We start from the raw sequence: 27,307 nt of genomic DNA on the forward strand, positions 1-27,307 counted from the left end.
CTGTTAGTTCAGCAGATATAATAGCTCTTTTGCAGGCTTTCTGCTTCCAGATTACAGAATTTCTTATTTGTTTTTGGTTATTTGCACTTCAGATTCTCTCCTAGCCCTTCTGACTTGCAGCTTACACTTTACCTGCCTTAGTTTAGTCTCCATCTGGAAGGCAACATGTTCTAATGGATTGGGCACTAAACTGAGAGTCAGGAGACCTGGATAACATTCCTAGCTCTGCCAGTGACCTGCTGTGAAACATTTCAGCAAGTCCATCTTACCCCTGTACTTCAATTTCACAATCTGAAGGTAATGATACTGACTTTATTTGGTGAAGTGCTTTGAGTGTCGTGGCTGAAAAACACTATTTAAGAGAGGATTATTTATTTATTTATAATGGCTTCACACTTCTATTTTCTGAAGGACACCTCTGAAACTGTTGAGTTTTGCCATTTAACTGTACTGTCTGTCATTTGTGTTTTATTCTTGTCCTCTTGATTCTTTTTTGCTTAATGGTTTGGTATGTTTAAATAACCTACATGTTGAGTTCTAGAATTTTAATTTCCTTTTACTTCTCACTAGCTGCTTTTATTTAATTCAATTTTTTTAATCCTCCTCAAGTTTACTATTCGGTCTAGTCTTTGGTCTGATTATTTCCTTGAGGATGTGGAACTTATGTCATGGTGACTCTTGCTTAATGGCTCAACTGTAGTTACTACTTTAATCAACTCCTGTGTGTTGCTGTCCTTGACTTAAAACTAAGTCTTTCCTCTTATGTGTTTTAGCACTATCTGTTCCAAGAAGCAATCCATTTATGGAGTCAAGAAATTGCCTTACCCCTCCTTGTCTTGTTGTGACATTTGACCAATTTATGTGTAGGTGGTTGAAGTTACCTATTATAATTTTTTAGACTTAGGTGCTTTGTTGTCCCTCACATTATGTACTTTACTATTAGCCTTCACATTAAGAAAGATTATTATTTGTGTTCTTTTGATGTGAGAATTGTATTGGTATATGTTCTGCTGTATGGTCCTCTATACTAAGAAATCTTGTCTTGAGATTCTGTAATGGTCTTTTTTAGATATATTGCTATCACATAATTTTCCTTTCTCATATAGCCTGTAGCCAGGTCTTACAATATCACATTACTTATTGCCATTCTATCATGTTTCAATAATGTCTTTGATGTCAAGGCCACTTTCTGTTGTCAGGCATTTTAGTTCACTTGTTTTTTGCTTTTAAGCATATGTACTGGTGTATTATGCCATTGTATAGTTTATTTTTGGCCTTGTACCTCTTTTAACTCCTTAGTCTGATCCCGTTACTCTTCCAGAATTTTGCCTCTGTGATCTCAACCAGTCACTCCTTCAGTACAGCTGTATTCCTATTCTTTACTGGTTACAGAATTTCCTTCGTGTTTGTCCAGACTGCTCATCAGATACTGTGGCTTTCCCCCAGCTCCTACTTCAAATAAGACCCCAAAGCCTTGTTAATTTTCTCTGTCCTCAGGCTGGTTCCATTTTTGTAGCGGAGCCTATTGTTCTGCATAGGCTGTCCCTTCACATTCCCCAGCATCTAGTAGGTGTAAACTCCTCCACTCTTCTCCATGCTCTCACCTATACACTGAGATTTTGAAATCAGGCCTGCCGAATTGGCCCAGTTTTTACAGAGAGATGCTATGGAGACCAGGATTTAAAGTGTTTTTCCCCCCACAATTTAACTTCCAGGATGACTTCTCTGTCTCTCTTACCAATATGGCACGTCTTATGAGCAAATCCCCAGTGTTTGCTATAAGTCTGTCCAGATGTCTCTTGAGATCTTTTACCTGCACATTCCATAGTCAAATTTCATGATCACCACATGCTGAACTATTGATATTTCTAGTTATTTAATCTGTAACCCCATCTCTTGGAGTGACTGCCATGGTGAGTAAGAAATAATAGTGGGTTCCAACTAGGGAAATTTGTTCTTCTCTTCCACATTGGCCTCATTGGGAGACTGGCTTTCTCAGCTGGAGGATTGGGGCAGCTAATTCTGAGGTGGGTTCAGCTTTCAGTGTTTCATCTCTAAATATTTCTGTCTATTTGAATAATTCTAGTCTCAGGGTGTTGCATTTGGCCAGAAGGCAAACAGTCACACATTCTGCACTCTGTGCAGTAAACTGGGTGCCCCTCATCTTGACTGATCTGCTGCTGACATTCTACTACACCTCTACCCCGATATAACGCTGTCCTCGGGAGCTAAAAAATCTTACCTCATTATAGGTAAAACCGCGTTATATCGAACTTTCGAATTCGTGTTATTTCGGGTCACATTATATCGGGGGTACCATAATTTAAACAGGAGTTTTTCCTCTGTGTATTACATTGAATGAACTAATTTAGAAGCTTACCTGCCTCAGTACCAGACTTTCACTTGAGCCACACTTCCTGTGCTAACTCTCAGTGGTGCTCTCCATGCAAGTACAACTCCTTTCTGTTTTCATTGTGAAGGTTCTTACATCTCTGTAGTCTTGGTGGTAAGACGCTGGTTATGTTAAAGATTGGGTGAGATGGGGGTGGGGTGGGGAGTTAAGACTTTCAGAAAGGGAGGCAGGAGAGGAGAGGGAAATATGGACCTCTCCAGCAACAGAGGAAGTTGAGAGGGTTTTCTGTTGATGCGCATTATATTCTGCCCTTTCAGGTGTGACTCATTGGTGTTTGTAGTTTTACCACTTTCATTTCATTCAGGGGATCATTTCTCACCTCACCAAAAACTTCATCATGACCACCGTGCTTACAGCTGAGGACTTGGTGCAACATGTTTAATTATATTTTTGTTCATGCTGGAGGGCTTGTGGTGGTAGAAGAGAGCTGAGTATTTGCCTGACCTGGCAAGTAAGCTTCATTAGTTGCGCACTATTACTCTCCCGCTCACCATGGAGTTAAAATGGAAAGTTTGTCGTGTGTTATTCCTTAATTTCTTTCTTCAGTGGGATCTTCGAACGTTCCATTTGCTGCACACGGTACCAGCATTGGATCAGTGCCGTGTAGTCTTCAACTACACTGGCACAGTTATGTATGGAGGTAGGATGTCCCTTAGTATTGCACCATGGCATTGTTGTTCTCCTCAATCTCCTTGGAGTAGAAGCCGAGGGTAGGTGTGTTCTTTCCCTCATGTTCATAGTAAAGCAGACAAATGGAAACTTTTTCCAGCCAATGGCTGTACTTTGTAACTTACATGAGGAAAGAGTGCTGTAGTTGGCTTCAGTCATTTTTAAAGGAGATTGCAACTCATAAAAGCTACAGTGAATCATTGCATGGTGGGGACCTGTAGTGTCCACCAACTCTTTTTAGGGTGCTGTTTAAAACTTCACTGGCTACACTTTACCCGTCCCTCTAGTAGTGGTATCTAATTTGACAGTGTGGAACTTTACTGTCAATGGAGCGCCTATTAATCTGACGCTTCTGAATAGAGCAGCATGTTAAGGATACATGGCCACTGAACTTCAGTTGCGTTCCTCAAGGGGAATCTGAACCACTGGTTTTAGCAGTTTCTGGGGATTTTGGAACATAAGGAAATATACTGGCCCCTTTTGCAGATTATGATATGATGGTCATATTATCAGATTATGATACAGTTTGCTTCCTTTGGCGTATATTAAGTTGTAATCCTCTAGAAAGCAGTGACTCTTTGGGCCGTGAGCAAGTTGCCTTAAGGAGTGAACACCCACTCAACTGCATTAAAAGAACATTAAGTTGTAATGTCAAGTAGTCCAAAGTTAGGAAATGCCACAGTTAAGATGGTCTGTGCAACGTTAATTAGGTCCCCTTTGCATATGCATTATGATAGCTTTTAATTACATTCCCTAGTCATAAATTCAGAATCTCCTGTTCTAACAATTAGACGTTCTCCTTTCCCCTGCTCAGAAGAGACCCAAGGGTCCTGACTCCAAATCCTCTGCCCATAACTTGTAGGGAGAGATTTTTAAAAAAAATCTGTTTATTTAGTAAGTTTTAATAGGAGGCACAAAGAAAAGTTAGGCACTGTACTCCCACCAAAGGTCAATAGAAGTGGGGCATCAAACTCCATTTGTGCCTTTTGAAAATTTGTAATGCAATGCAGAAGTTTGGCTTGTAATGATTGGGGAAAGAATCTGCTTCCATTTATTTGCTAATCTTCATAACCTTCAATGTTGTGAAAGACAACTTGGGAACAGTACATGTTGGTTAAATGGGGTTTTGCCAAATTATTAAAAGCAAAAACCTAAAAAAAAAATAATCATAATATTGTGTGGACCCTGACAGAATCATAAAATGATTAGAGGTAGCATTGTAAATGAGACATGGACTTGCCTAATAGTCTTTCCCTTGTCAGCTATGTTGCAGGCGGATGATGAAGATGACCTACTGGAGGAGAGGATGAGAAGCCCCTTTGGGTCATCCTTCAGGACATTCAATGCAACGGACTATAAACCTATAGGTGAGGATGAAGGTGCAGTTGCCAGGGGTTGCTTTGTGGGTTTGGTGCAGGTTGACTTAAATTTTTCTTTATTTAACCCCACCTGTTACCTCCCCACAGTATCTTATGAAAACATATTGTGCTTAATATACCCTGTTCCAAGCACAAACTTCGTCTTCAACACTAAACTAGCTTGAGTTAGAATTTCTGCTCCAGTACATGATTTCTTCTCTTCACTCACTCTGTGGCCTACAGTCACCAGCTCTGGTTTTCCTTCCACCAAGTCAGACATGAATCTGAGAAATAGTCGGTGGTATGGCCTAGGCTTTAATTGCACAGCTTCATGAAAGAGCCCATTTTTCTCCCCTACATTCCCCTCTCCCCTCAGGATTTGTTCCTATCTCTAGCTCAGATGTCTGTCAGTTCAGCCTCCAGCCCGCAGCACTTCTGGAGCTGAGCTCAGTGCAGCAGCAACAGGCATGAGTAAACAAGGCCTCTCTGGCTTCCACGTGCTGAGATGAGAAAAGATGGCCCACACTTCTATCCATCTCAGTCACTACCTCATTGGAAGTTGAGAGGCCAACTTGGTCTCTCCCTTTCACAGAAAACCCAGTAGCCATACTTGCACATGAGTTGGGGGTGCTCAGTATGAGAACTGACTAGCTCAGTGTTATCAGCTTAGAAATAGTCTCCATTCCTGGTTGAAATTAGATAGATGTGCTAAACATGCTTTTGTTTTAGCTATAGCTGTCCAGACATGTTTGTATATTGTATATTTGGCAAAGCATTGAATAACCTGCTGGTAACCATTAAGTTCACTTTGTGTTGTTTTTTAGCCACCATTGATGTAAAACGGAATATCTTTGATTTGTGCACGGACAGCAAGGATTGCTATTTGGCTGTTATTGAGGTAAAGGATCTGAGATAGTTGGGGAAGAGTAAATACCGGTATTTGTGGCTATGATCTGAGAGCAATGCTTTAAAAAATAAACATCTACCATCATTGGAGCTGGAAGTTCTGGAGCTCCTACTATCAGTCTCAGGTGTCTTGTGCACTAGAGCTTTGATGGGGATAGGGGAGTAGTGATCAGTTCCCGATACCCCATCCCTTGTGCTTAAATGCAGTGCTGTCTTTGTGTCTCTAGCATATGCACATTTTGGGGACTTCTTGGAACCCTTCACCTGCATTCCTCAAACATTGTCTTGCTTTAAAAGAAATATACTACAGAGGGAGGAGTCCTCCTCACAAGCAGGGAGAAATACATTTTTATTCTGATTCTCTAGGCTTTTGTTGTTGAAACTTGCACAAAAAAGGAAACTCCCTCTGTCTGGTGCACCCAGAGCTTTTATTTGGGCCTTTCTTACCCTCCCTGTTTCTTCTTGATAAGAAGGAAGCTATGGACATCCTGAAGTTAGGGGCTTGATGCAGGAATTTCTGGGTGACATTCTATGGCCTGTGTATGCAGGAGGTCACACTAGATGGTCACAATAGTCCCTTCTGGCCTTGTAATGATCTGAGTTTCTCCATTACCCTCTAGTGATGGAGTGGCTAACAGGCTTGTATTGGTTGTCTGTTCTTTTGTATTGTGAGTTATTTATGGATCATTATAAAATCATTTCTTTCTCAGCTTGGAAGCAGTTTTAACTTTTGATAAGGCTTTCGCCTCATGCTCATACAGAGTGGCACCATAATACTAGCCCAGGGATTACTGTGCTGTTCCTGACACACCAGCAGGGTTTATGCTTAGAGGCACGATTAACAGTAATGCTATGGTCCCAATGCAAACTATTAGTGTATCAGCAGTTGGTCTATAAGAGTGGAGAGTTCAAATCCCACTTGGGACAAACTGTTTTGTTTTTAAAGCGGTGGTTGTTGGCAAAGTTCAGGTGGGAGAGGAGGGAGAGAATCTAAAGGGAAGCTGGCATGCAGTTTTGGCGAGGGTGAACAAACCCAAAGTTGGACATGCAGGGTGTTGAATGGTCAAAATGAAGGTTTATGGGGTATAAAATTATTTGTTGAGAGTGGAATAGATACTAGAATCTCAAAGCCAAACCTTTTATGCTGCTCTTGAAGTAATTCTTGCAGCATAACAGAATAATCGTTAGTACTAATTACACTATGTAAGTAGCAAATAAAAAAGATAAAATGCCTTTTTGTTGTTTGTTCTTGGTTGTAACCTCTCTTTTGTAATGGAGATCATGATAGAGTTGAGTTACGTAAGAAAGCATAAACAGTTGCACTAGGTACTAACTGCTGTGTTGGGGGTTTTCTTCAGAATCAAGGGAGCATGGATGCCATGAACATGGATACAGTTTGCAGGCTCTATGAGGTAGGCAGGCAGCGTTTGGCAGAAGATGAAGAGGATGAAGAGGAAGATCAGGTGAGTACTGTAGTCATTTTGATTGTTGCAGTCCAGTTGTAATCAAACTCTTTTCACTCATAGCTGGAATGCTGGGAGCTTCTGCTTGTTAAAATATTACTGTAAAATAGCAATTCTCTACTCTAGTGTTCTTTTTTTCTAGCTGTCTTTAAGTACATATTTCCAAATCTTTAGGTTTAAGATTGGCTTGGTCATTTATGATTTGTAACCCTTGTAAAAATAGGATATGGAACACAGTATTGCATTGTGAAATTGTACAATGTTTCTGTGTAATAAAGATGTTTAAGAAATTTGGTAACGTCTATAGGTTTATATTGGGATGCACTAATATCTGGCATAAACTAGGCATTTGACCTCTGGATTCACTGTGTCTGACAATCTATAAAAGAGCTAAGAATTATTATTACTCAGGATACAGTAGGTAATAGGATTACCTGCTATGCTACAGCACATTCTATAGTCAGCTTTCAGGAAACCTCTTGGTGCCAGGCTTCATAGAACTGCCCAACACATGTTGCTTTGGTTGGAGGAGAGGGGAAATCTCTCACCCACCCACCCACCCTGGAGTGGTTTATTATCACCTTTTTGGTGTTTGTATTGTGATACATTGATGTCTGCATCGTAGAAACACAGCTAACTTTTCTTTTTTCCTCTGTGTTAGCGTGGTGAGGGGGCTGTAAAGAGAAGTTTGATTTCTTCAGACTGCATGGAAAGCTGGGGTTTTGGTGTTCATTCCACTTCCTTAATCTCCTGTTAGAATAAAACTGCTTTACTGGCTTTCAGAGGAACATTTGATAATAGCATCCATGGAGGAGACTGGATTTCAGCCTAATCAGTGGATTTATGCGCTGTATAATATTGGTAGTACCTCACATCACCTACACAAATTAGATTGGGAGAATGCTTTTCTTTCTCATCCCTGATACCACATTGGTTCAAATGTTGTGTTATAGGGCAGTGAGTGCTTTACTATGAAGGAGGAATTCTCTATCTGCCACTCTTTGAGGCACACCACCAGACTGGATGGATCTGGTTTAGTAACTCTTTAGAACAGCAAAAATACTTTCTAATAGAAGAAATACCAGTTGTTGTCCTTTCCAAATAATATTCCAAATCATGACTACCTAATAGCCAGCCAACATCTATCCCAGAGCACATGTATGTGTAAAATAAGGGTTTCTGGCTGTAGTCAGTGAGTGTGTCTCATGTTCATGCCTGTTTCCTCCTAAATTAATTTAATGTTCAGCATCCTTGTGGTAAACTTCGTCATGATTTTGACAAATCTACAAAATAAACTTACTGTAAAACTTTTTTTAATAGCTATTTCCGTTTTTCACAGAAAGCATTTACCAGCCATTACCAGGCAAATATCACTGTTCTCTTATCCTAAATATAGGAAAATACTGTAATACCAGATAATAGCTCGTGGTAATGGTTGGTTGGTAGTCATTGACTTTTCAGTGGTGATGTGTGTTTGTGTGGTGCCCTAAATGAACTTCTGTTTGTATATCTAGGTCTCAGGCACTGTTTGTGTACTGAAAAGCTATCACAAAACTTAAGAAGTAACAAAGCAGAACTGTTTCTTCGTTTGGTACTGTGGAATCAATTGCAGAATAAGAGCATGTGGTTGACGTATGCATTTATTGCTCTTGACTATCTTTGTCCCTTGACTTTATTAAAATGCAGTCACTTTTACAGTCACTTTTTGAGACTGTCAACATCAGTCGTGGGTATGAAGGAGATTAGTTTTAATGTAAACTACATAAAAGCTACCCAAATTCCAGTCACTGTATATTTAGCAAAATCTAAACCAGAAACATACATCCTTTTTGCTTCTGGTAGCCTTTTCTCCATTGTGTCCCTTTGTTTGGTCCAATACATTGACTTGCAGATTTACAGATCCTCAAAATATAGCTTTATGTCTTCATAGAAACTTCCTGTGTTGAGCTAGAACGGGATGGGCAAACTACGGGCTGCGGGCCACGTCTGGCCTGTCGGACCTTTTAATCCGGCCCTCGAGCTCCTGCCAGGGAGCAGGGTCGGGGGCTTGTCCCGCTCCATGCTCCAGCCACGGAGCAGGGTTGGAGACTTTCTGTGCGGCTCCCAGAAGTAGCGGCATATCCCCATTCCGGCTCCTATGCGTAGGGGCAGCCAGGGCTATGGGGGCTCCGCATGCTGCCCCTGCCCTAAGCACCACCCTCCGCAGTTCTGGAAACCATGGCCAATGGGAGCTGCAGGGTGGCGCCTGCAGACGGGGCAGGCACCGTGCCTCCATATAGGAGCTGGAGGGGGGCATGCTGCTGCTTCTGGGAGCTGTGAGGGCGGTGCCTGCAGACGGGGCATCGTGCAGACCTGCCTGGCCGCACCTCCGTATAGGAGTTGGAGGAAGGACATGCTGCTGCTTCCAGTAAGCACCTCCTGGAGCATGCACTCCTGAGCATGCACCCCAGCCCTAGTGCTGATCCCCCTCCTGCCCTTTGAACCCCTCAGTCCCAGCCTGGAGCACCCACCTGCACCCCAAACCCCTCATCGCCCACTCCAGAGCCTGCACCCCCAGCTGGAGCCCTCAACCCCCCCCACACCCCTGACCCAGCCCTCATGCCCCTCCCGCCCTCCAAATCCCTCAGTCTCAGCCCAGAATACACTCCTGCACCCCAAACCCTTCATCCCCAGCCCAACCTCAGAGCCCGCACCACCAGCCCTCCCCCCACCCCAATCCAGAGCCTCCTTCCACACCCTGAACTCCTAATTTCTGGCCCCACCACAGAGCCCTCTCCCCATCCTGCACCCCAACCCGCCATACAATTTCTATACCCAGATGTGGCCCTCAGGCCAAAAAGTTTGCCCACCCCTGAGCTAGAAGGAGCAGAGCGCTCCAGACCCCTTTCCCCCACCACACACACACTTTTCTTCCACCTGTCTTGTGTCTCTCTGTTAAGGCTGATCAAAAAGGTAATTTGTATCTTACTCTATCTAATATAGTTTTAAAAGTTTGGGGTGCTTAAACAGTTCTACTGCATTGCGTAGGCCCTGAAAATCAGAAAGGTACTTCCAGATTTCTCCTTGTTAGGTCTTCTCACTGAGTTCCTTGAAAATCGAGGCACAATGTCCTCCCTATAGCATATGAATCTGATGTCTCCTCTTTTGACCAGAACTCATAGATCATATGTTCTTAATCTGATTCACTAAATGTTCTAAGTGATGCTCTGGTACTAGATCATTTGCAGCTTTTAGATAGCTGAGGTTGTTGGCTTTTCTTGGTATCCTGGATCTATACCTCCAGGCCTTTTGCTTTCACATCTATTTCTTCTGTAAATGGTCTGCCAGCAAGTTTCCCAATTCTTGGTTTGAGTCACCTTAGTGCAGTGAAGGAAGGAATTGAAGGTCTCCTGCTCATTTTGGTAATGGTGTTTGCAGCAAGTTAGGCGTAGCAAGTAATGGGGGTGGGTGGGAACTATGATAACCTCTTGGCTTCAGATTGTGACTTCCCAGCATCAAAGTCACCTAATGGCTCTGTTTTCAGATGTTTCTGAGTAGAGAATAGCAAAATCACCGAATGGCTCTGTTTGTAGACGTTTCTGAGCAAAATTGAAGCTGCAGCACTTTTTTTTTTCTTTTTTTTGTTTTTTGCCAGGCATCTCTCTGCACCCTGCCCGTGATTTGATTGGGAGGGGTGGGAGAAGGTAAAATCAAACTGACTTGCTGCTGCTTAAACTACCCTCAAACCCAGTGACCATGATGGATTAGCTGTTTTATTCATAGTGCCACTGCTATAAATCCTTGAGTGTTTTTGTTATAAAATATTTGAGGTTAACGGTTAGGGTGGGTTTCTGCAGCTGGTGAGTTTCTGCCAAGGTTACTCGTGCTAGACTTCATATTAGACCTCTGGAAAGCCTTCTTGTCCTAGCTGAGGGGAATACTTCAGAATATCAAGCCCAATTAAGCAAAACTAAGGTGAATCTTTTGGTATTGTACTGTTAAGATGTTTCCTGGGAGTTACTACATTAAGTAAGGGGGAGATAAGGAAGAAAGGGGTTTATGATGGCCAGTTAGAGCAGTGGTGAAGTTGTGGGCTTTTTTTTTAATTAGGCCTTTATAACGAATGTTTGATGCTAAATATACAAATGAATTCAGTTCCACATCTAACCAGTAGGTGGCATTAACATTTTCTTTATTTAATATGGCTTCCATTCTAACCCTATTTCTTTCAGATTTAGGGGAGCCGGGTACATGTTTTGGGTGGCACACTTCCATTCCTTCTTGCTTTCCCTTTGTCTCTTAAGCTGGGAGTTTCAAAAGAGGCCAAGGGAGTTAGACACCCAGATCCTACTGAAATTCAATTAAAGCCTGGCGTCCTTGGGCTCTTTTGAAAATTCAAGCCTTACTGACAAGTATCAGAGGGGTAGCCGTGTTAGTCTGGATCTGTAAAAAGCAGCAAAGAGTCCTGTGGCACCTTATAGACTAACAGATGTATTGGAGCATAAGCTTTTGTGGGTGAATACCCACTTTGTCAGATGAATGGCCTTACTGACTGTCTTTGGCCATTAGCATTTAGTGTGTTTCAATGTGAGTTCATCATAATGCCCATTAGAAACCCTGGCAATCTTGCTTGCATAAAATTTGCATACACAGTTTGTAGGCAAATAGAGTTTTAGGTGCAGGTGGCAGGCCCATTCCTGCAGTATCATTAGGGTCCAGTTCCCTACTCTTTCTTCCCGTTAAGCCCTTTCTCACCTTCCCTGCTCCCTACAGTTTCCCTGGTCTTGCTCCTTCAGGATTCCCCACTCTCTGAGGTTTTGACTGCACAAGTGGGCATCTGGGCTGCTGATGCAGATGAATCATAGAATATCAGGGTTGGAAGAGACCTCAGGAGGTCATCTAGTCCAACCCCCTGCTCAAAGCAGGACCAACCTCCAACTAAATCCCCAAATCAACTAAATGGTCCCCTCAAGGATTGAACTCAACCCTGGGTTTAGCAGTCCAGTGCTCAAACCACTGAGCTATCCTCCCCCCAAACATCTTTTGGCTGCTGGCCTGCTAAGGTCTCCAACTCTCCCTTCCCTGGACAGTTACTCATTTCATTCATTACCGGTCTTCTGTGATGAGAGACAGAGCAGGAGCTGTGCAGGAACTGGTACAGCAGGCAGTGAATGCACTGAGAAACCAAGGAGGGAAGGGTGAAGGAGTCTCAGGTGCTGCCCACGTGCCCCCTGCAGTAGGCAGGAAACAAGGTAGATAAAAATCAATTATTTTTTTTAAATCAATTTTTTTTAATTTAAATCAGATATTTTGATAAAATGCTTTTTGAGGAAAAAAAACAATCTAAAGATAATTTTAATTAAGATGCATTATAGCTCAAAGAGATCTCATCATGGAATAGGGTTATAAATTCTAATTCTATAGTATGAGACAATATATTCATGTAATGTTTAAGAAAAGTTTTGTAAATGAATTCCAATAGTTCATGGATTAGGGACCCAATCCTATGCGGTTCCAGGGGCTTCTGTATAGATTATTTAGGTTAATCTTTCTATCTACCCAATGGGACTCGGTGCTCAGTCTAGAAGATACCATCAGAGATGCTTAGTTTTGCAGGTCTCAGACTGTGGATTTTTCTCTCCAGAGATAACATGCTTGTTAACAGCAAATAAATAATATATAGAGGTGAAAAATAACAGACCTCAACCCTTTTGTCCCTCTGCAAATTTGTGTACACAGAGTCAAAAAGTTCAATGGATAGAAGATTGTTGGGGGCGGAATAGATCTGGACAAGGAGAAGAAGTCTGGAGATAAATGTGAGAAGGGAGGGACAGGCAGTAGAAACAAAAGTGAAACTGTTTGAGCAGCATATTCCAGAAGTCTTGAGGTCTTTCTGAGTGGCAGGAGATGAAAACTTTAAAAATATTGGTTAGTCAAAAAAGCCAGAGATGGGGCGGGGGAGAGAGGGGAATTGCTGGCGAGTAGAGTCAAAATCTACAAGTTAAATAGGTCTGTGGTCTGGCCCATCACTGTTTTGAGGCTAGTTGCGTAGAACACAAAAAGTTTGGTTTATTATACTTTTGCATTTTTGTTGATTGAAAACATTGCTTTTTTTCCTCATTAATAACTGTAAGTGTTATGGCATATAATATTTGGGGTACTCCAGCACAGAGGTGTGAGTTTTGAGAGTCTCTGCCTACTTAAACTGTCATGTTCACAGAGACTGGAGTCTTGAAGGGCAGGTTAAAAAGCTTAGTAGTCTGTTACTGTTCCTAGACTGCTCTTGAAATGTGGTATACTTTTTAATCATCAGTACTGAAAGGCTGTTTTTTCTTAGTCATCCTCCCACATCAGTATGTATCTAATAGAAGCTTCTCTATGTGGGAGGAGTGCTCTGTATAATTTGGCTTTTGCTTTTATGTGGATACCTTCGCCAAATGACATTTCTGAATATTTTTATTCAACTCCTGGAAATTCTGATTGTGTGGACCTAAGGGAACAAATATTTGGGGCAAGGATCATTCTTCTTGTAATCCCTAGTTTAGCCAGATAGGGAGCTCTCTGTCTTCAGTCTTTTTATTTTTGTATTAAGCATAAGACATTTGTGAAGCTCTGTTTTATTTTGCGTTAAAAACATCTCCTGGATACATCCTCCTCCCTCAGTGCCATCACCACCTAAACTTGGCTAGCTTTTCTGATGTTAAAAAGCATGGTCTGTTTTTCTTCTTTTATATCTCTACAGAATACAGAGATTTCCCATTGCTAACATAGGTCCTTCTGAGTTGTGGATTGTGGGAAAGGTATCTTGAGTTTAGGGAGATAATGTTTACATACTTCATTAATATTTCCTAAATTCTGTGGTCTTCGTGTATACTCTTGAGTGGAAGCGTACGGTCAGGGACAAGGAATATTTGTCCATATTTTATAGCCCTAGCCAATGGTAATCTATCCAGTATCTTCCTCTCTCACCCTTTTCATTAATTGCAGTGGAAAAAATGTGGAATCCTCTATTTAAAATTTTAGAGAAAATCTATTTATACTCTGTAGTTATATGGATTTGTTCTGTGAGAATCGGTAAATGTCATTCAAGTTTAAATTATACTGGTTTTTGAGACATTCACCTTTTACGGTATAATGTCAAAATTTCTATTGCAAGCTTCTGTAAATCTAGATTAGAGAGAGACTTGTTTTAGGTTTGCAGATTGGATCCTGCCAATGAAATCTCTCTTCTGCACTAAGTGAAATTGTAGCTGCTGGATTTTCAGTGCTTGTGGTGCTTTCATAGCATTATTTTTTCCATTATCAGCTCACATTCTGCCACTAGTGATTCCAATAATGTTGTGTGTGTTTATTTAGGACTCTTTCCCCTCTGTCTACAGCAAAAATCCTATGCCAAACCCATTGCTGTTAGAGAGAAGCCTGTAGTTTTCATGTTGATCCTTGTCAAAAAGCTTCCATCCAAATCGGCGGACATGTTTAAGAACCCACCAATTCTGCAAGGTGCTGAGTGCCCTCAAAAAGTCAGTGGGAGTTGATGGTTCTCAGCTTGTAATAAGAGGTGCTTATAATCTTGCACGGTAAGGTTTAATGTGAACTCCGGCACTGGATTACAGGACAGTAGTTTCTGTGAGAGAGCTTCGCTGAATAGAGGCATTATGAATGGACATTATCATATATCGTGATCATATATCTTAGCAGGGCTATCTGAAACCAGACTTCAGCCATGAGGTTAGTGATGGGATGGCTTTGATTAAAGACCTCTTTGTGACAGACTAGAGATTGGGGAAGGGCAACCTGTAAAATGGATTAAAAGGATAGTTTTTAGCCACATGCTCACGTTTGCTACATCTTTGCATGGCAACAAGAATTCCTGTTAGTTCTTGGTATGGATTGCTAGGGTCCATCTCTGAACTATGCTGTAATTTCAGAAGGTGGCAGCCCTCTGATACAGACAGAGGAAATTACTATAGAATACTTGAGACTTCTTAAACCTCTAGCTCTAATATCCTAGAGTGCAGTTTCCCTGCTGAAAACAGAAATGAAAAAAGAATGTTCGGGCTCTTCAGTCACAAAATCAAAGGTTAATGCTTCCCCATAGCCCAGAGGATATTACTGCAACTCCAAAGCAGCTGTGATTTAAAACAGGAAAAAGCTATCACAGTTGCAGTAAAAAAAATTAAGCAAGGAACTAGGAGTGTGGAAATAAGGGGAACATGCTTTCATTTATGGTGGGAAAGTCAAACTACTTCCAAATTGACAGTGTTTGCAAATGCTGCTGCTCTGGCATATAGGTACCAGAGGGATGGACATATTTAAGAACATATGGGTAATAATTCAGAGTAGAGCCTTGCGCAGGACTATTTTAAATCCCGTTCTCACCCTGCAATACCCACTCCCACCCCCAGCCACTCCTGCTATTAAGGCAGTGGGTCCTGAGGGACCCGCGGGATCCCAATCCCACTGCAGGACTCTGCACAAGTCCTGTGCAGGGCTCTGATTCCCCAATTTCTGACTTGTGTGAGAGGAGGCGAATGGAACTAGCTGTACAGGGAAAAGGGGAAGAGTAGGAGAGCTAGTCAGAGATATTCCTGGCAGGGTGGAAACATATCAGGGTGGGATGGATCCTTTTCAAGAGTCTTGCCCCAGATTCTGTTCCTCTCCATCCCCTTCAACAAGAACCTCCTGTGAGCCTCAGCAAACCCCTGGAAACTGGCCAGGCTTGAAAATGGAGCACACTTGCTATATTAACTCTTAGATCTTAAGGGTTGAGGTCTACCTGGCCAGTTGGCTGTCTTGGCCTTTTCTGTTATAAGACCACACAGTAGCTGATGATTGTATTGATTATTTTGAGGTGGCACAGTTTTAACCTGTAATAAAGTTTATATATGAAAAACAACAACAAATATTCTTCCCATTGATGGAAAAATTGCCTTAACTGTGCTATTTACAGACAGTTAAGGAAATAATGGTTTCTGTTTAAGTTGATTATTCTTAATCCCTTTATTCTTAAAAAAAAAAATATGGTACATAGACAAACTATATGGCCGTGTGTGACCAAACACGTTTCACATGTAAAGTAAAGGGTATTGATCATTAAATGCTGAGCCACAACGAAGCATGATGTGAATCTCTCTGAGACTGGACTAATATCTCCAAGGTCTTGTCTAGCTGACTTGTTAAAAAGGTGTAATGGTAACCTCTTTCTTTACTGTAGAGCTGTGGTTATTGTTAAACTGGCTAAGGATACTCTTATAGAATAAGAGAATAACTGTGTTTTATCTCTTCGCTCCATTTTTGCATCTGTGACATATTGTATGCTGTGTTTGCTGTGCTCCCTGTATTACGTCTGTCCATGTCCTCTCCATCTGCATAGAAGCCTATGGTAAGAATCCTTACTCATTACATGTACTAATACACGTAGCCAGAGCTCTGTGTCTTTACCTGAATCACATCATTTCACCCACAAAGAAGTTGAGCTCCAACACCAAACTAGCCGTAAAGGTGAAAGCTCGGGTAGCCACATGTTACGGAGGACTCTGATAATGCCTAGCGTGGAGATAATAGGTGTAAGTTCAGATTTGGGGAAGGGAGGGAAAAGGGGGGCAGAGTTTAGATAGGGAAATGTGGTGATGTCATGACATGAATAAGACATAGAATGACTATTGCTATCACTAAGCATTCACTGCTATATAGTGTTTAGGGAGGCTAAAAAGTGGAGTTGGGGGAGGAAATCAGGTAACCGCTCCAACAGCAAAAAACCAGAACTTGTCTCTGCTTGAGAGTCAGTTACAGGGGGATGTGGAGCTGCTTATGGCTTTGGCAGCAGAGTGTTGAACTGTCAGAAGAATAAAGCGTAGCTTGGCTGTGGAGCAAGATAACTTACTAATATGGGGAAGGTTTCCTCCTCTGGAGTAGAACATTCTTTGTTCAACCTTTTGGATGAGCATGGAAAACAAAATCCTTTGGTATCAGGAAAAGAGGCAGATACCAATAGAATACTGACCTTCTAGAAAGGTTCGCATTGCTGAAAGTGAACTTGCTTTTCCACAGGAAAAATCTGGAGAGAGAAACCAGTAAGATGTCTGTGTGTAAGAAATGGATAAACTTACCAAAGTAATCAAGACTGTGGGAGAAAGAAATTTCCTTTAAAAAACGGGGGTGGGGGGCAGTAGGGGGGGGAACGTAATGTTCCAGAGGTTTAGAGAGAGAGAGAGGGTGGGCAAAAACCTTTGAAAGTGGATCAGAAAATAAATGTCTAGACCCTTCCGAATCAAACGTGAATGCATAGAGTAGATAGTGACTGGCAGATAATTGAAGACTTCCTGAAGTGTGAAATAGGAATAGTGAGACATGAATTAAATATAAAAGACAAGATTAAGGAGGCTGGAAAGGTTCCAACCCTATTTTATTCCTCTGGCCTCATGAGGAATAATTTCCAGGATGAGGGACGAGTCTTAATACTTGGAAGTAAGAAAACAACCCCCAACAGAGGATGCATAACCGAGTAATAGAATACAAAATGTGGTTTATTTGGACTCCAAATTATTTCCTCACAGAGCAAGGAGAAGTGGTCAAAAAAATTAGACAGAGCAGAACTTATTTTGTGGTAATAGCTGAAACTATTTCAAAGGCTAAAACCCAGATTTATGTACTGTAATCCCCAAAATGAAGTTGTCTGAGGAATGCAAACCCAGCTGCAAGCTTACAAAAAGGTTTGAGAGATCTGATTTGATTTCAAAACCAGAATCTAAACATGTAAGCCTGAGAGACTATATCCTCTTCTTCCTCCTCCTCCTCCTCCTACTGAGGAATCTCATTTGGTTCTGGACATCCAATCATTATGAAAGTGTTTCCAGACTTCAGAAATTCTCACAGGAAAATATTGTACAGAAAGTGGTTTTTTAGTGACAGTAAAACAAGCTGGTGTATGTTAGTCCTCATGTAGTCTTTACCATCTGTATGAGCCACTAAGCAACAGACTTGTTTGGTACCAAAAGCTCTTTGGAAATGGGATAATGAGGAAAGCCTGACCTATTTTTATAAACTAAAGTACCTATTGTGGAGAAGAAGGGAATTCTAACTTTTGTAGCCTTGTTGTAATGCCATTTAATTTGCTAAAGCTCATTAATGGAGGGAAGAGACACCTTGGAAGGAGGTGAAGTACACTACAGCCCACAGTTTATAAGGGAAGAATGGTAATAATAAATCCCAAAAGACTCAAATCTAACACATAGACCAAAATATGAAGTTTCTACAATGTCCTATATATTTGGAGGTGGTGGGCCATGAACCAATCTTTTGAGTTTAAATTTCTCTGATAGTTTGTTGTGCTGACCAGACTCCTCATCAGTACACTGTGGGAATGGGAAGCTCTTTTCTCGAATCAGAAATATCTGCGCCAGATCAAAGCCTACCAAATCTTTGGAAAGAGTTGGTGTCAAAGCAAGCGTCTCTAGGTCACTTCTGCTCAACTGCCTTCCAGATAATGGGAATCAGACTCTTGTATCAATCTGTGTTTAAAGCTGGCTTCCCTGTTGGTGAAAACAATCCTGATAATGGGTTCCCTTTGTTTGTTTGATGTTTCTAGAAAAGGAGGGATCCAACAAGTGTAACACTCCTTAATGACATGCCAACCAAAGGGAGTTTAGTCCTTCAAGAGTGGGAGGTGTAGAAAACATGTTGGGCCAGATCTCCATTAGTGTAAATCAAGTTAGCTCCACTGAAGTCAGTGGAACTGTGTTAACTTACACCAGCTTAGGATCTGGTCTGTTCAGTGGAAGTAGCTTTTCAATCATTGCTGGTCTGTGCTATGCAGCTTTAAGAGATAACAGGGCAACTTCTGCTCCATGTCATGGGTTGCTTTGCAGCCTTATATTCTTTAAAACTTGCAGCAGATAAATGCTAAAACTCAACTTTACCCAGAGTCTTGGAGAGAGAGAGAGAGTGTGTGTGTGTGTACACAAAATACATATAGACAATCGGACGCCATGTCAGATCTGGACAAATAGTTGTCTAGAAAGGATGTGGAATACTGTCTTGTATCAAACGGTCCAATGGTAGTGTCCTCCTGCAGAAACTTTGTTCCATGATTCAACTCATGTCATGATATGATCCTGAGTTAATCTCTTTCACACAGTATGTATTCCATGGCTCAGGAGGGAAGATATCCTCTTCAGCTATGTTCTCAGTCCAGGAACTTAAATAAATGTGATTATAATCTAGTGTGGTCCAGGATAAAGGGATATTCCCTTAACTGGGTAACACAGGGAAGTTCCATTGATGCAGGTTGACATCCATGTCTTGTCTTGGAGCCATGACTGTTGGCTGTAACCGGGGAACTTTCCTGTGTAAGTGAAGGTTATATCTACTAATAGTTAAGTTTGAAATAGCACTAAATATATAGATTATGTAGCCTTACAGGTGTCACATCTCTTTGGATGCATTTGTATAAACTCCTGGCCCAGGAAAATGAATTAGGATTCCTAGTAAGATAATTAATACTCCATTTGGAGGCTGTTGAACAGCCTGGAGGTCTGTTTGAATAAATTTTCCCTCTCCCCTCTTTCCTGTGTTTCTTCAGTTTTAGACTTCATTATCTGCACTATTGGTAAGTTTGTTTGTTTTTCCAAATCTGCTGGCACAATATCTTTTCTGGAGACTGAGCTCAGGAGAGTGATAACATCTGGAAAACTCTTGACTAGCTTCTTTTGTACTGAGGCTTTGTCTATACCGGGAAATATACTGGCATATTTATACTGTTACAACTGTACTGCTACTGTATATCTCCCTGTGTAGACACTTTCATTTCGGAGTTAATTCTGTTTTTCTGGTTTAGGTTAAACCACTTTCAGAGCAATGTACGCTAAGCTGGAAAAACTCACTCTTATTCCAGAATAACTGTGTCTATACAGGGAACTATATAGGTATAACTGTAGCAGTATGCTGGTAAATATCCCACTGTAGGCAAGTCCTAAGTGTGGTTCTTTTGTTACTAAATGCTAGTGTAAAACATTCTTCTTTCTTCCCCAAACTTTGGTTTTCATAATGCACAGTAAGTGTTTAACTTTCTGTGGTGACCATTTGGTTTGTTAATATCTAAAATGTAGTTTTGTTCTGGTGTATGAATGTACTACTATTTTTGATGCTCTTTGTCTGTCTACCTACCCCAGTAAGTCGGCCTATGTTACGGTACTCCAGGCATCTCGCTAACTTGTACTAATGACTAAGGGACACCTTGTGAATAACTGAATTTTGGGAATTCATGAATCATAGTAATAATAATAATAATACCTCTTGTTTCATTTATTTTTGCAGTCTAGTTTTCAGGGGTCAGATCGGTTACCAAAAAATAGTAAGATTTTAGTTCACCTCTGAAATTGTACAAGAAAAAGAAACAATATTGGCATTTAAAGTTGTCGTTAGGCTTCATTGTCAACACCCAACTGTGATGAATCGGAACAATAATCCTTCCTATAGACCTCTCATTTCTGGCCATCTGAGGACTCAGGCAGGTATCACCTGTGTCTTTTTACACTCAGGTCATATTTTAAAGGTGGTTCTTTACAACCATAAGGGCTAGAGACTTAATTTTTTTAAATAAAAGATGAAATTCTGGAGCGGAAGGTGATACCCATCTTGATGAGCTACTCCAGGCCAGTCTGATTGGACCTGTTTTTTTTTTGATGCTTAATGTTGTACTAGCATGGGCCAAAAGGGTGTTAAATCATATGGAATCCTATTATTATTATACTTGACTCTAAAGTGAAGTGCACCTTCCCTGGTATGAGATGCTGGACTTCAGGAGGGAGGGAGTTTCTGTGAGCAAAGTTCATGATGCCTTCAGTTTCATTCCAGTCTTGTATCAGCTTGATTACAAATGCTGATCTGCCCTTGCTAAAGGAGAGCTTTGTTAGGAAGCTGGTACTGCCATTGCCACATTAGTTTATATGCAGAGTTCACCAATATAGTTTTAAGGTGTGACTGATTTTAAAACATTTTAATTTAACTGATACAAACTCCTGCGTGGACACTCTTATTTCAGTGTAGCTTTAGTCAGTTAGGAACAGGTTAAACTAACTTGAAATAAGTGTCATAGAATCATAGGACTGGAAGGGCCTTGAGAGGTCATCTAGTCCAGTCCCCTGCACTCATGGCTGGACACAGTATTACCTAGACCATCCCTGACAGGTGTTTGTCTAACCTGCTCTTAAAAATCTCCAATGATGGAGATTCCACAACCTCCCCAGGCAATTTATTCCAGTGCTTAACCACCTTGACAGTTAGGAATTAGTTCCTAATGTCCAACCTAAACCTCCCTTGCTTCAGTTTAAGCCCATTGCTTCTTATACTATCCTCAGAGGTTAAGGAGAACAATTCTCCTCCCTCCTTTTTGTAACAACCTTTTACATACTTGAAAATTGTTATCTTGTCCCCTCTCAGTCTTCTCTTTTCCAGACTAAACAAACCCAATTTTTTCAATCTTCCCTCATAGGTCTTGTTTTCTAGACCTTTAATCATTTTTGTCACTCTTCTTTGGACTCTCTCCAGTTTGTCCCCATCCTTCCTGAAATGTGATGCCCAGAACTGGACACAATACTCCAGTTGAGGCCTAATCAGTGTAGAGTAGAGCGGAAGAATTACTTCTTGTGTCTTGCTTACAACACTCCCTGTGCCCACACAGGGGTTTGCACCACTTTCACTAAAACAGTACAAATCTGTGTGTAGACACTATTTTTGGTAATGTTGGGCAGGGTCTCTTTTTACCATGCTCTTTAATTATTATTTCAGCTTGTTTCTTGTTCACCTTATAACACAGTTAAGGCTAGCAGTGTACACTACAAATCTCTTGCCGGGGCTTTTGTTGAAGCCAGGTAAAGTCAGCACTTTCCTATCAAATATCAGTAGAAAAGTGGGGCAGGCATTTTATGTATGAACCACAAGGGGCATAGATTAGAGTGGTTCTGCATATATTTTGATTATCAGGAAGAGCTGATTCTCTATTTCTTTGCGTATTGCAATGGATTTCCCATGGTAGCCTATGCATGTTACATAGTTATACCACAGGAATGCTGAGGAGAAATGTTGGTACAGTGCTATGAAGGTGATGGTCAATAAAAATGTTCAGCATTCATAAACAGAACCTCTTCCTGTTTTAACTTACTACTGCATTTTTAAGGGAAGCAGTGGCCTGGTGATTGACTCCTGGTGTATTCTTATCTCTATCACTAATGTGGTGTTTTTATTTAGATTTATAGAGCTAAAAGAGGCATATATGACCTTTGACAAGTCATTTGAAGTAGGATTTTCAAAAGCACATACGTGACTTAGGAGCACAAGTCCCATTGAAAGTCAATGGCATTTGTGCACCTAAATTACTTAGATGCTTGTAGAGGTCCCAACCTTAATGCCCAGTTATCAAAGTTAAGCACCTAAATCCCCATTTTAGGCATCTATGTGGTGACCTAGCTGCCTAAACCAGCATGTAACTACCTAAAATGGGTGATTGTAAGGTGCTTAACCCATATTTGAAAATTGGGCCCCTTACCTCTCATGCTGATTTGCCCTGTTTCTTCAGAGTGTTGAATTTCTCCTTCCTCAGATGCAGACCCGGTTATACCGCAGACACACAAGTTTCGTTAGTTTATCTCCAGTGGAGACAGGTGTGCATTTTGATTCTTCTAGATCTGTTCGCAATTTCCATTGACCATGAGGCTTGGCCAGCTAAGTTGGGGACCTTGACAGGGTTAGATTCTGGCTTTGCTGGTTTTTCTCAGATCCCAGAGGGTAATTTGCTCTTCTGCCCAGAACACCCTCTCTTGCAGAGTTGCACAGGGTTGCAGAGTTCAGTTCTGTCTGTCACTCCCTTCCAGTGTGTATGGTGGTCATTGGGGAAGATTGTCACATGGTTGGGGGGTGTGATTTTAATCTGCATATGGATGACAAAGCTTTGTCTTTGAGACCTGGATGGTCTCACCTGATGAAGGTAAGGGCCTGCATTAGAATCAGCTGGTATGAACTCAGACCAAGTAATGGTCTGATAGGTGAGGGGTTCTCAAACTTCATTGCACTGCACCCCCCCCTTCTGACAACAAAAATTACTATGCGACCCCAGGAGTGGAGACTGACGCTTAAGACCGCCCAAGCCCCTCTGCCCCAGGTGGTGGGGGCCAAGCCCAAGCCCCACCACCCTGGGCAGGGGGCCAAAGCTGAAGCCCAAGCCTTCGGCCCCAGGCGGAGGGCCTGTAAAATGAGTCCAGTCACCCAGGACTGAAACCCTTGTCCCCAGTTAGTTTGGCTAGAAAATTGCAACCATTTTCACTCTTGCTAGTGTAGACCTTGCCACAGTTAGCAAGGCCTTTCACTTACTGATTCGATTACTACATTGTCCTGTACAAAGAGTTAGGCTTAAAGACTGCTCAGACACGAAAGCAGAATCCAGCTGCCTGTTGTTTAGTGGGGGTACCATGTTGCATCTATTCTTCAGAGTTGTACGGGCTGACATTTTGCTTCTGTGTACAATTCAGAGTGCTGCCTTTGGATCTTTAAGGCATAGATTTTAATAGGTATTTAGACAGTGCTGAACTCATTGTTGCAATGTCTAAATCTCATTTTCAAAAGGGATTTAGGCACTTAGGAGCCAAAATCCCATTGGCTGTCAATGTGATTTGGGCTCTTAACTGCCTAAATTCCTTTTGAAAATGAGATTTAGGCTCTTAAATCAGTTAGATGTTTCATCACTGAGCACAGCAACCCCTGAATACCTTTACAGAACAGATTTGGTTCTGTTACTTGAGGTGCTCCCCTGTGTCAGATCAGATAGGGCACTTTCACTTGTCCACCTAGAACTGAGATTCTCCAACTGTTCCACCCTTTGCAGCACTCCTTTCATGAATTACCTCCCTTCTCAGCACCCTAACCCCCTATGACTTGGGTCTCAAAATGTTTCATTCTGTGGCCCACTGGCAAGGGTAGATCACAGTTTGAGAATATCTGCTTTCAGATAGACAAGGTAGGGGAGGTAATATATTTTATTGGACCAACTTCTGTTGGTGAGAGAGACAAGCTTTCGAGCTTACACGGAGCTCCTCTTCTCTGTGTAAGCTCAAAAGCTTCTCTCTGTCACCAACAGAATTTGGTCCATTAAAAGATATTACCTCAGTCACCTTGTCTCTCTAATATCCTGGGACCAACGTGGTTATAACAATACTGCATATGCTTTCAAATAGTTATTTAGTATCTGCTGGCTGCCCTAAAAAACTTGTACATTTAGGTACTGGATAAAGGTGTTCTCCATGCAGGCCTCTTGGCTCTGGGGCTTGTTCCTCCATTAGTTCATCACAACCAGAATTTGTTGACTTTCATGGGACAGTGTAAGGCTCATTGCTTTCCTCAGACTGTAGCCTGAATGGGAGACTTGAGAAATGAGTCTGCTTTTACTGGGGTTGGGGAGATATCTGTGTAGCTGAGACAGTATTGTTGTGGTGTGTTAAAATCAGGGTGGACTGATTTAAATCGCAGATTTAAATCATGATTGTTTGGCAAGAAAGAAACCTTGATTTAAATAATTGATTTTAATCTTATTTTGCACTGGTACTTTTTAGTTACTTTCTTAAAGGTTCATTGTCATTAGTTGATATAAATATTAAAATCTGTTGGTTTGCAACTAAATGTAGCCTTTGGTTCTTTTTGCTAACCACTAGGATAAACTATATCTATACACGTTGAAGCAATTCTATAGCTCCATGTACTCTTAATTTTTACCTTTTTTATTATTAGAAAAGGTTGGATGACTCATTTCTTATTTACTAGATGATTTTGTAATGTTTTGTGTCAAGCTTGGAATTCAATTACAAATGCACAAAACCAGTGTTTTAAAATTGTTTTTTAGTTAAATAAAACAATCCTAAATGTATTGGATGCATAAGAAAAAACTAAGTTTATTAAAGCATATTTTGCATTTAAAACTGATTTATTAAACAGTGGAAGTATATACTGTAGTTAGTGAGTTGACTGATGGTTTCTCATCACTGTGGGCCAGATATTCAAAGGTATTTTGGTGCCTAAAAGCGGGGAGAGATTTCTAGTGGGAGTTTCAAAAATGCTTAAACAGGTTAGGTACCTAACTCCTATTAAAAACAATTGGAATTGAAATCAGTAGAAGTTAGGTGCTTTAGAACATCCTACTAGGCGCCAGTCTGCATCTAGGTGCCTAAGTGCCCTTGAAAATCTGGGCTCTTGCTTTTAGAATTAGTAGAACTCATCTTCTGTTATTTGTTTTTTATTCATATATTTGAAGAGTAAAACAAGCTTTCCTGCTTTTTCAGCTCCCAGTTGGCATCTCAACTTCGAACTAGCTCAAATGAATTTAAAAAAAAAAAAAAAAATCCACCCGCCAGCTAAACTGAAACCAAAAGTAATTAAGGTTAATTCTGAACAGCAAACCGAAAGCACTTTTGGAAAAATGTAAATATTAGCATTTACTCAGTTGTAAAGGCTGACAATAATATAGTACTTGACATTGTGACATATATTTATAAAACTCAAGTTGACCTCAAAAATTAGCTGTTCTCCCCAATTCTATACATAAAGCCGCACCTTTTAACTCATTGAAATTGAAGGAGGGCTTATTGATATACCATATTGTTTTTTATTTATTTAAATGATTTTAATAGTTTATAGTAAATTTAGGCTTTTACCGTTATTCCAAACTGAATTTTAAACATGTTGATTTTGAAAAAGAAAAATGTCTTTAATTTTAATAAACTAGATTTTTTTTAAATCCGTTTTTTCTTTATTATTAACATCTATTTTTATCCATCCCATTTTAAATTATGTAAATACTTCCAGTGAGTGACAGACATACTTTGGAGGCCTTTCATGAATCTAAAAATAATAGAACTCACTGGATGGATAGAATGTTAGGGCTTGCTGCTATTCCTAAATTTCCAGCTGTGGACAGTAAGCTCAGTAACCCTATGCTGTGGATGCACATGCTTTTGGAGAACATTTACCTACTGCTTTTAGTCATAATACCATTTGTATGTATGTGTATTAGACACACAAAAAAAAGTGTGGTGTGGGGGAGCAAAGAAGATGGGGCTTCTCTTCCCTTAGAATAATTCTGAAAATGAAACCATCCACAGGAAGAGGCAGGATTGAGTATCTGTCTCTTATGGGTTTGTCAAATATTCCCCAACTGCTTTATAATCTTGGAAGGTGTGTCCCATATACCCCATCAGAATCCAGGGTTCAGTGATGTATTTTTCCTGCCATGTGAAAATATTCCATCGGAGAAGAGGGGTGTGGGTGGGTGTGACAGAGGTGCAAGAATACTAAAAGGGAACTGAAATTCAGAGACTTTTTGGTGCAGCTGGTATCCTCTCAGTTGTGTGTAAGGATCATTGAGCGCTACCATTCTCCTCATCCCACTCATAAAACCATGCTTATACCAGAAATGACATTCAGGCTGGAAAGGGTTTAATTTATGAAATAAGAAATTCAATCACTAAACACAAACAAAAATTCCCATGGATTGTTTTCTTCTCTTTAAGCTGTTCATTCAGCACACTGGTAGAATGGAGACCCTGCTTCACAGTGTAAATTTCAGTAGTGAGACTGCTGAGCCACTTTAAAAGAATTTACAATCTGAGGATTGAATGGCTCGTGGTTTGGTAATGGGATAACAGAGATTTTCACTGGACCTCAAATCTCATCCTGGTCAGCAGTGACCAATACCAGTTACTCTGACTGAATTAATGGTCTCAGACCAATTGTGAAGAAACAGCTGTCTGTGTAAGCCTGGCATGAGGCCAGGGATTGTATTGAGCTGGGACTGAACTCTCGTGCCTCTGCAGATCTGTGTGAGGCATGTTGGCAAGTAACATCATGGGGTTTAGGCATGCGATGTTACTATCTTGTGTTATACCTGTTTTATGGGTAACAAGGACTTCTCCAGGGCTGTCAATCTAGCATCTATCATGTGATTTAAGGGTGAAGAGGGTAGAGTTTACAAGTAATGTTGGGTGACCTTTAGTTTGGGAAGTTATGCATTTCCTTCGGAAGGGTCCCCATATACTTTTGCATGTCCTAATGGGCTCTTTTGCTGTCGCTGCAGGAGGAGGAAGAACAAGAGGAAGAGGATGATGATGAAGATGATGATGATACAGATGACCTTGATGAACTAGACACTGACCAGCTGCTGGAGGCCGAGCTGGAGGAGGATGAGAACAATGAGAATGCTGGTGAGGATGGAGACAATGATTTCGCTCCCTCTGATGATGAGGAGCTTGCCAACTTGCTGGAAGAGGGGGATGAAGGTGAAGATGAGGATTCTGATGCAGATGAGGAAGTTGAGCTGATCCTTGGCGATAGTAAGTATACTTCTAAACTGGTGGTCACAGGTGGTCCCATCCTCACAAATATGAAAGAGAGACATTTTCCCTCTGGAAAAATTGATTTCTCTCCTTCCCTCCCTGGATGAAAGGCACTGGTCCCCCCCCATTCAATCAGCTTTAGGCCTC

General features: G+C 41.1%; 1 protein-coding gene across 8 annotated transcripts in view; it reads left to right on the plus strand.

The window, feature by feature from the left end:
* DCAF1 (DDB1 and CUL4 associated factor 1) overlaps positions 1-27,307 on the plus strand; it is a 122,110-nt gene that overhangs the window by 87,606 nt on the left and 7,197 nt on the right. For 6 of the 8 annotated variants that reach the window (XM_039546150.1, XM_039546149.1, XM_039546151.1 and 3 more), the window contains 6 exons: positions 2,960-3,053; positions 4,345-4,449; positions 5,265-5,338; positions 6,705-6,809; positions 16,162-16,170; positions 26,902-27,157. In XM_039546150.1, coding sequence (XP_039402084.1) covers positions 2,960-3,053; positions 4,345-4,449; positions 5,265-5,338; positions 6,705-6,809; positions 16,162-16,170; positions 26,902-27,157 — 643 coding nt within the window. The remainder of the gene's footprint in view (positions 1-2,959; positions 3,054-4,344; positions 4,450-5,264; positions 5,339-6,704; positions 6,810-16,161; positions 16,171-26,901; positions 27,158-27,307) is intronic. The other 2 variants (XM_039546153.1, XM_039546154.1) reach the window with 2 other exon arrangements.

Source organism: Mauremys reevesii, linkage group 7 (genome assembly GCF_016161935.1).
Source record: "Mauremys reevesii isolate NIE-2019 linkage group 7, ASM1616193v1, whole genome shotgun sequence".
Lineage (NCBI taxonomy): Eukaryota > Metazoa > Chordata > Testudines > Geoemydidae > Mauremys > Mauremys reevesii.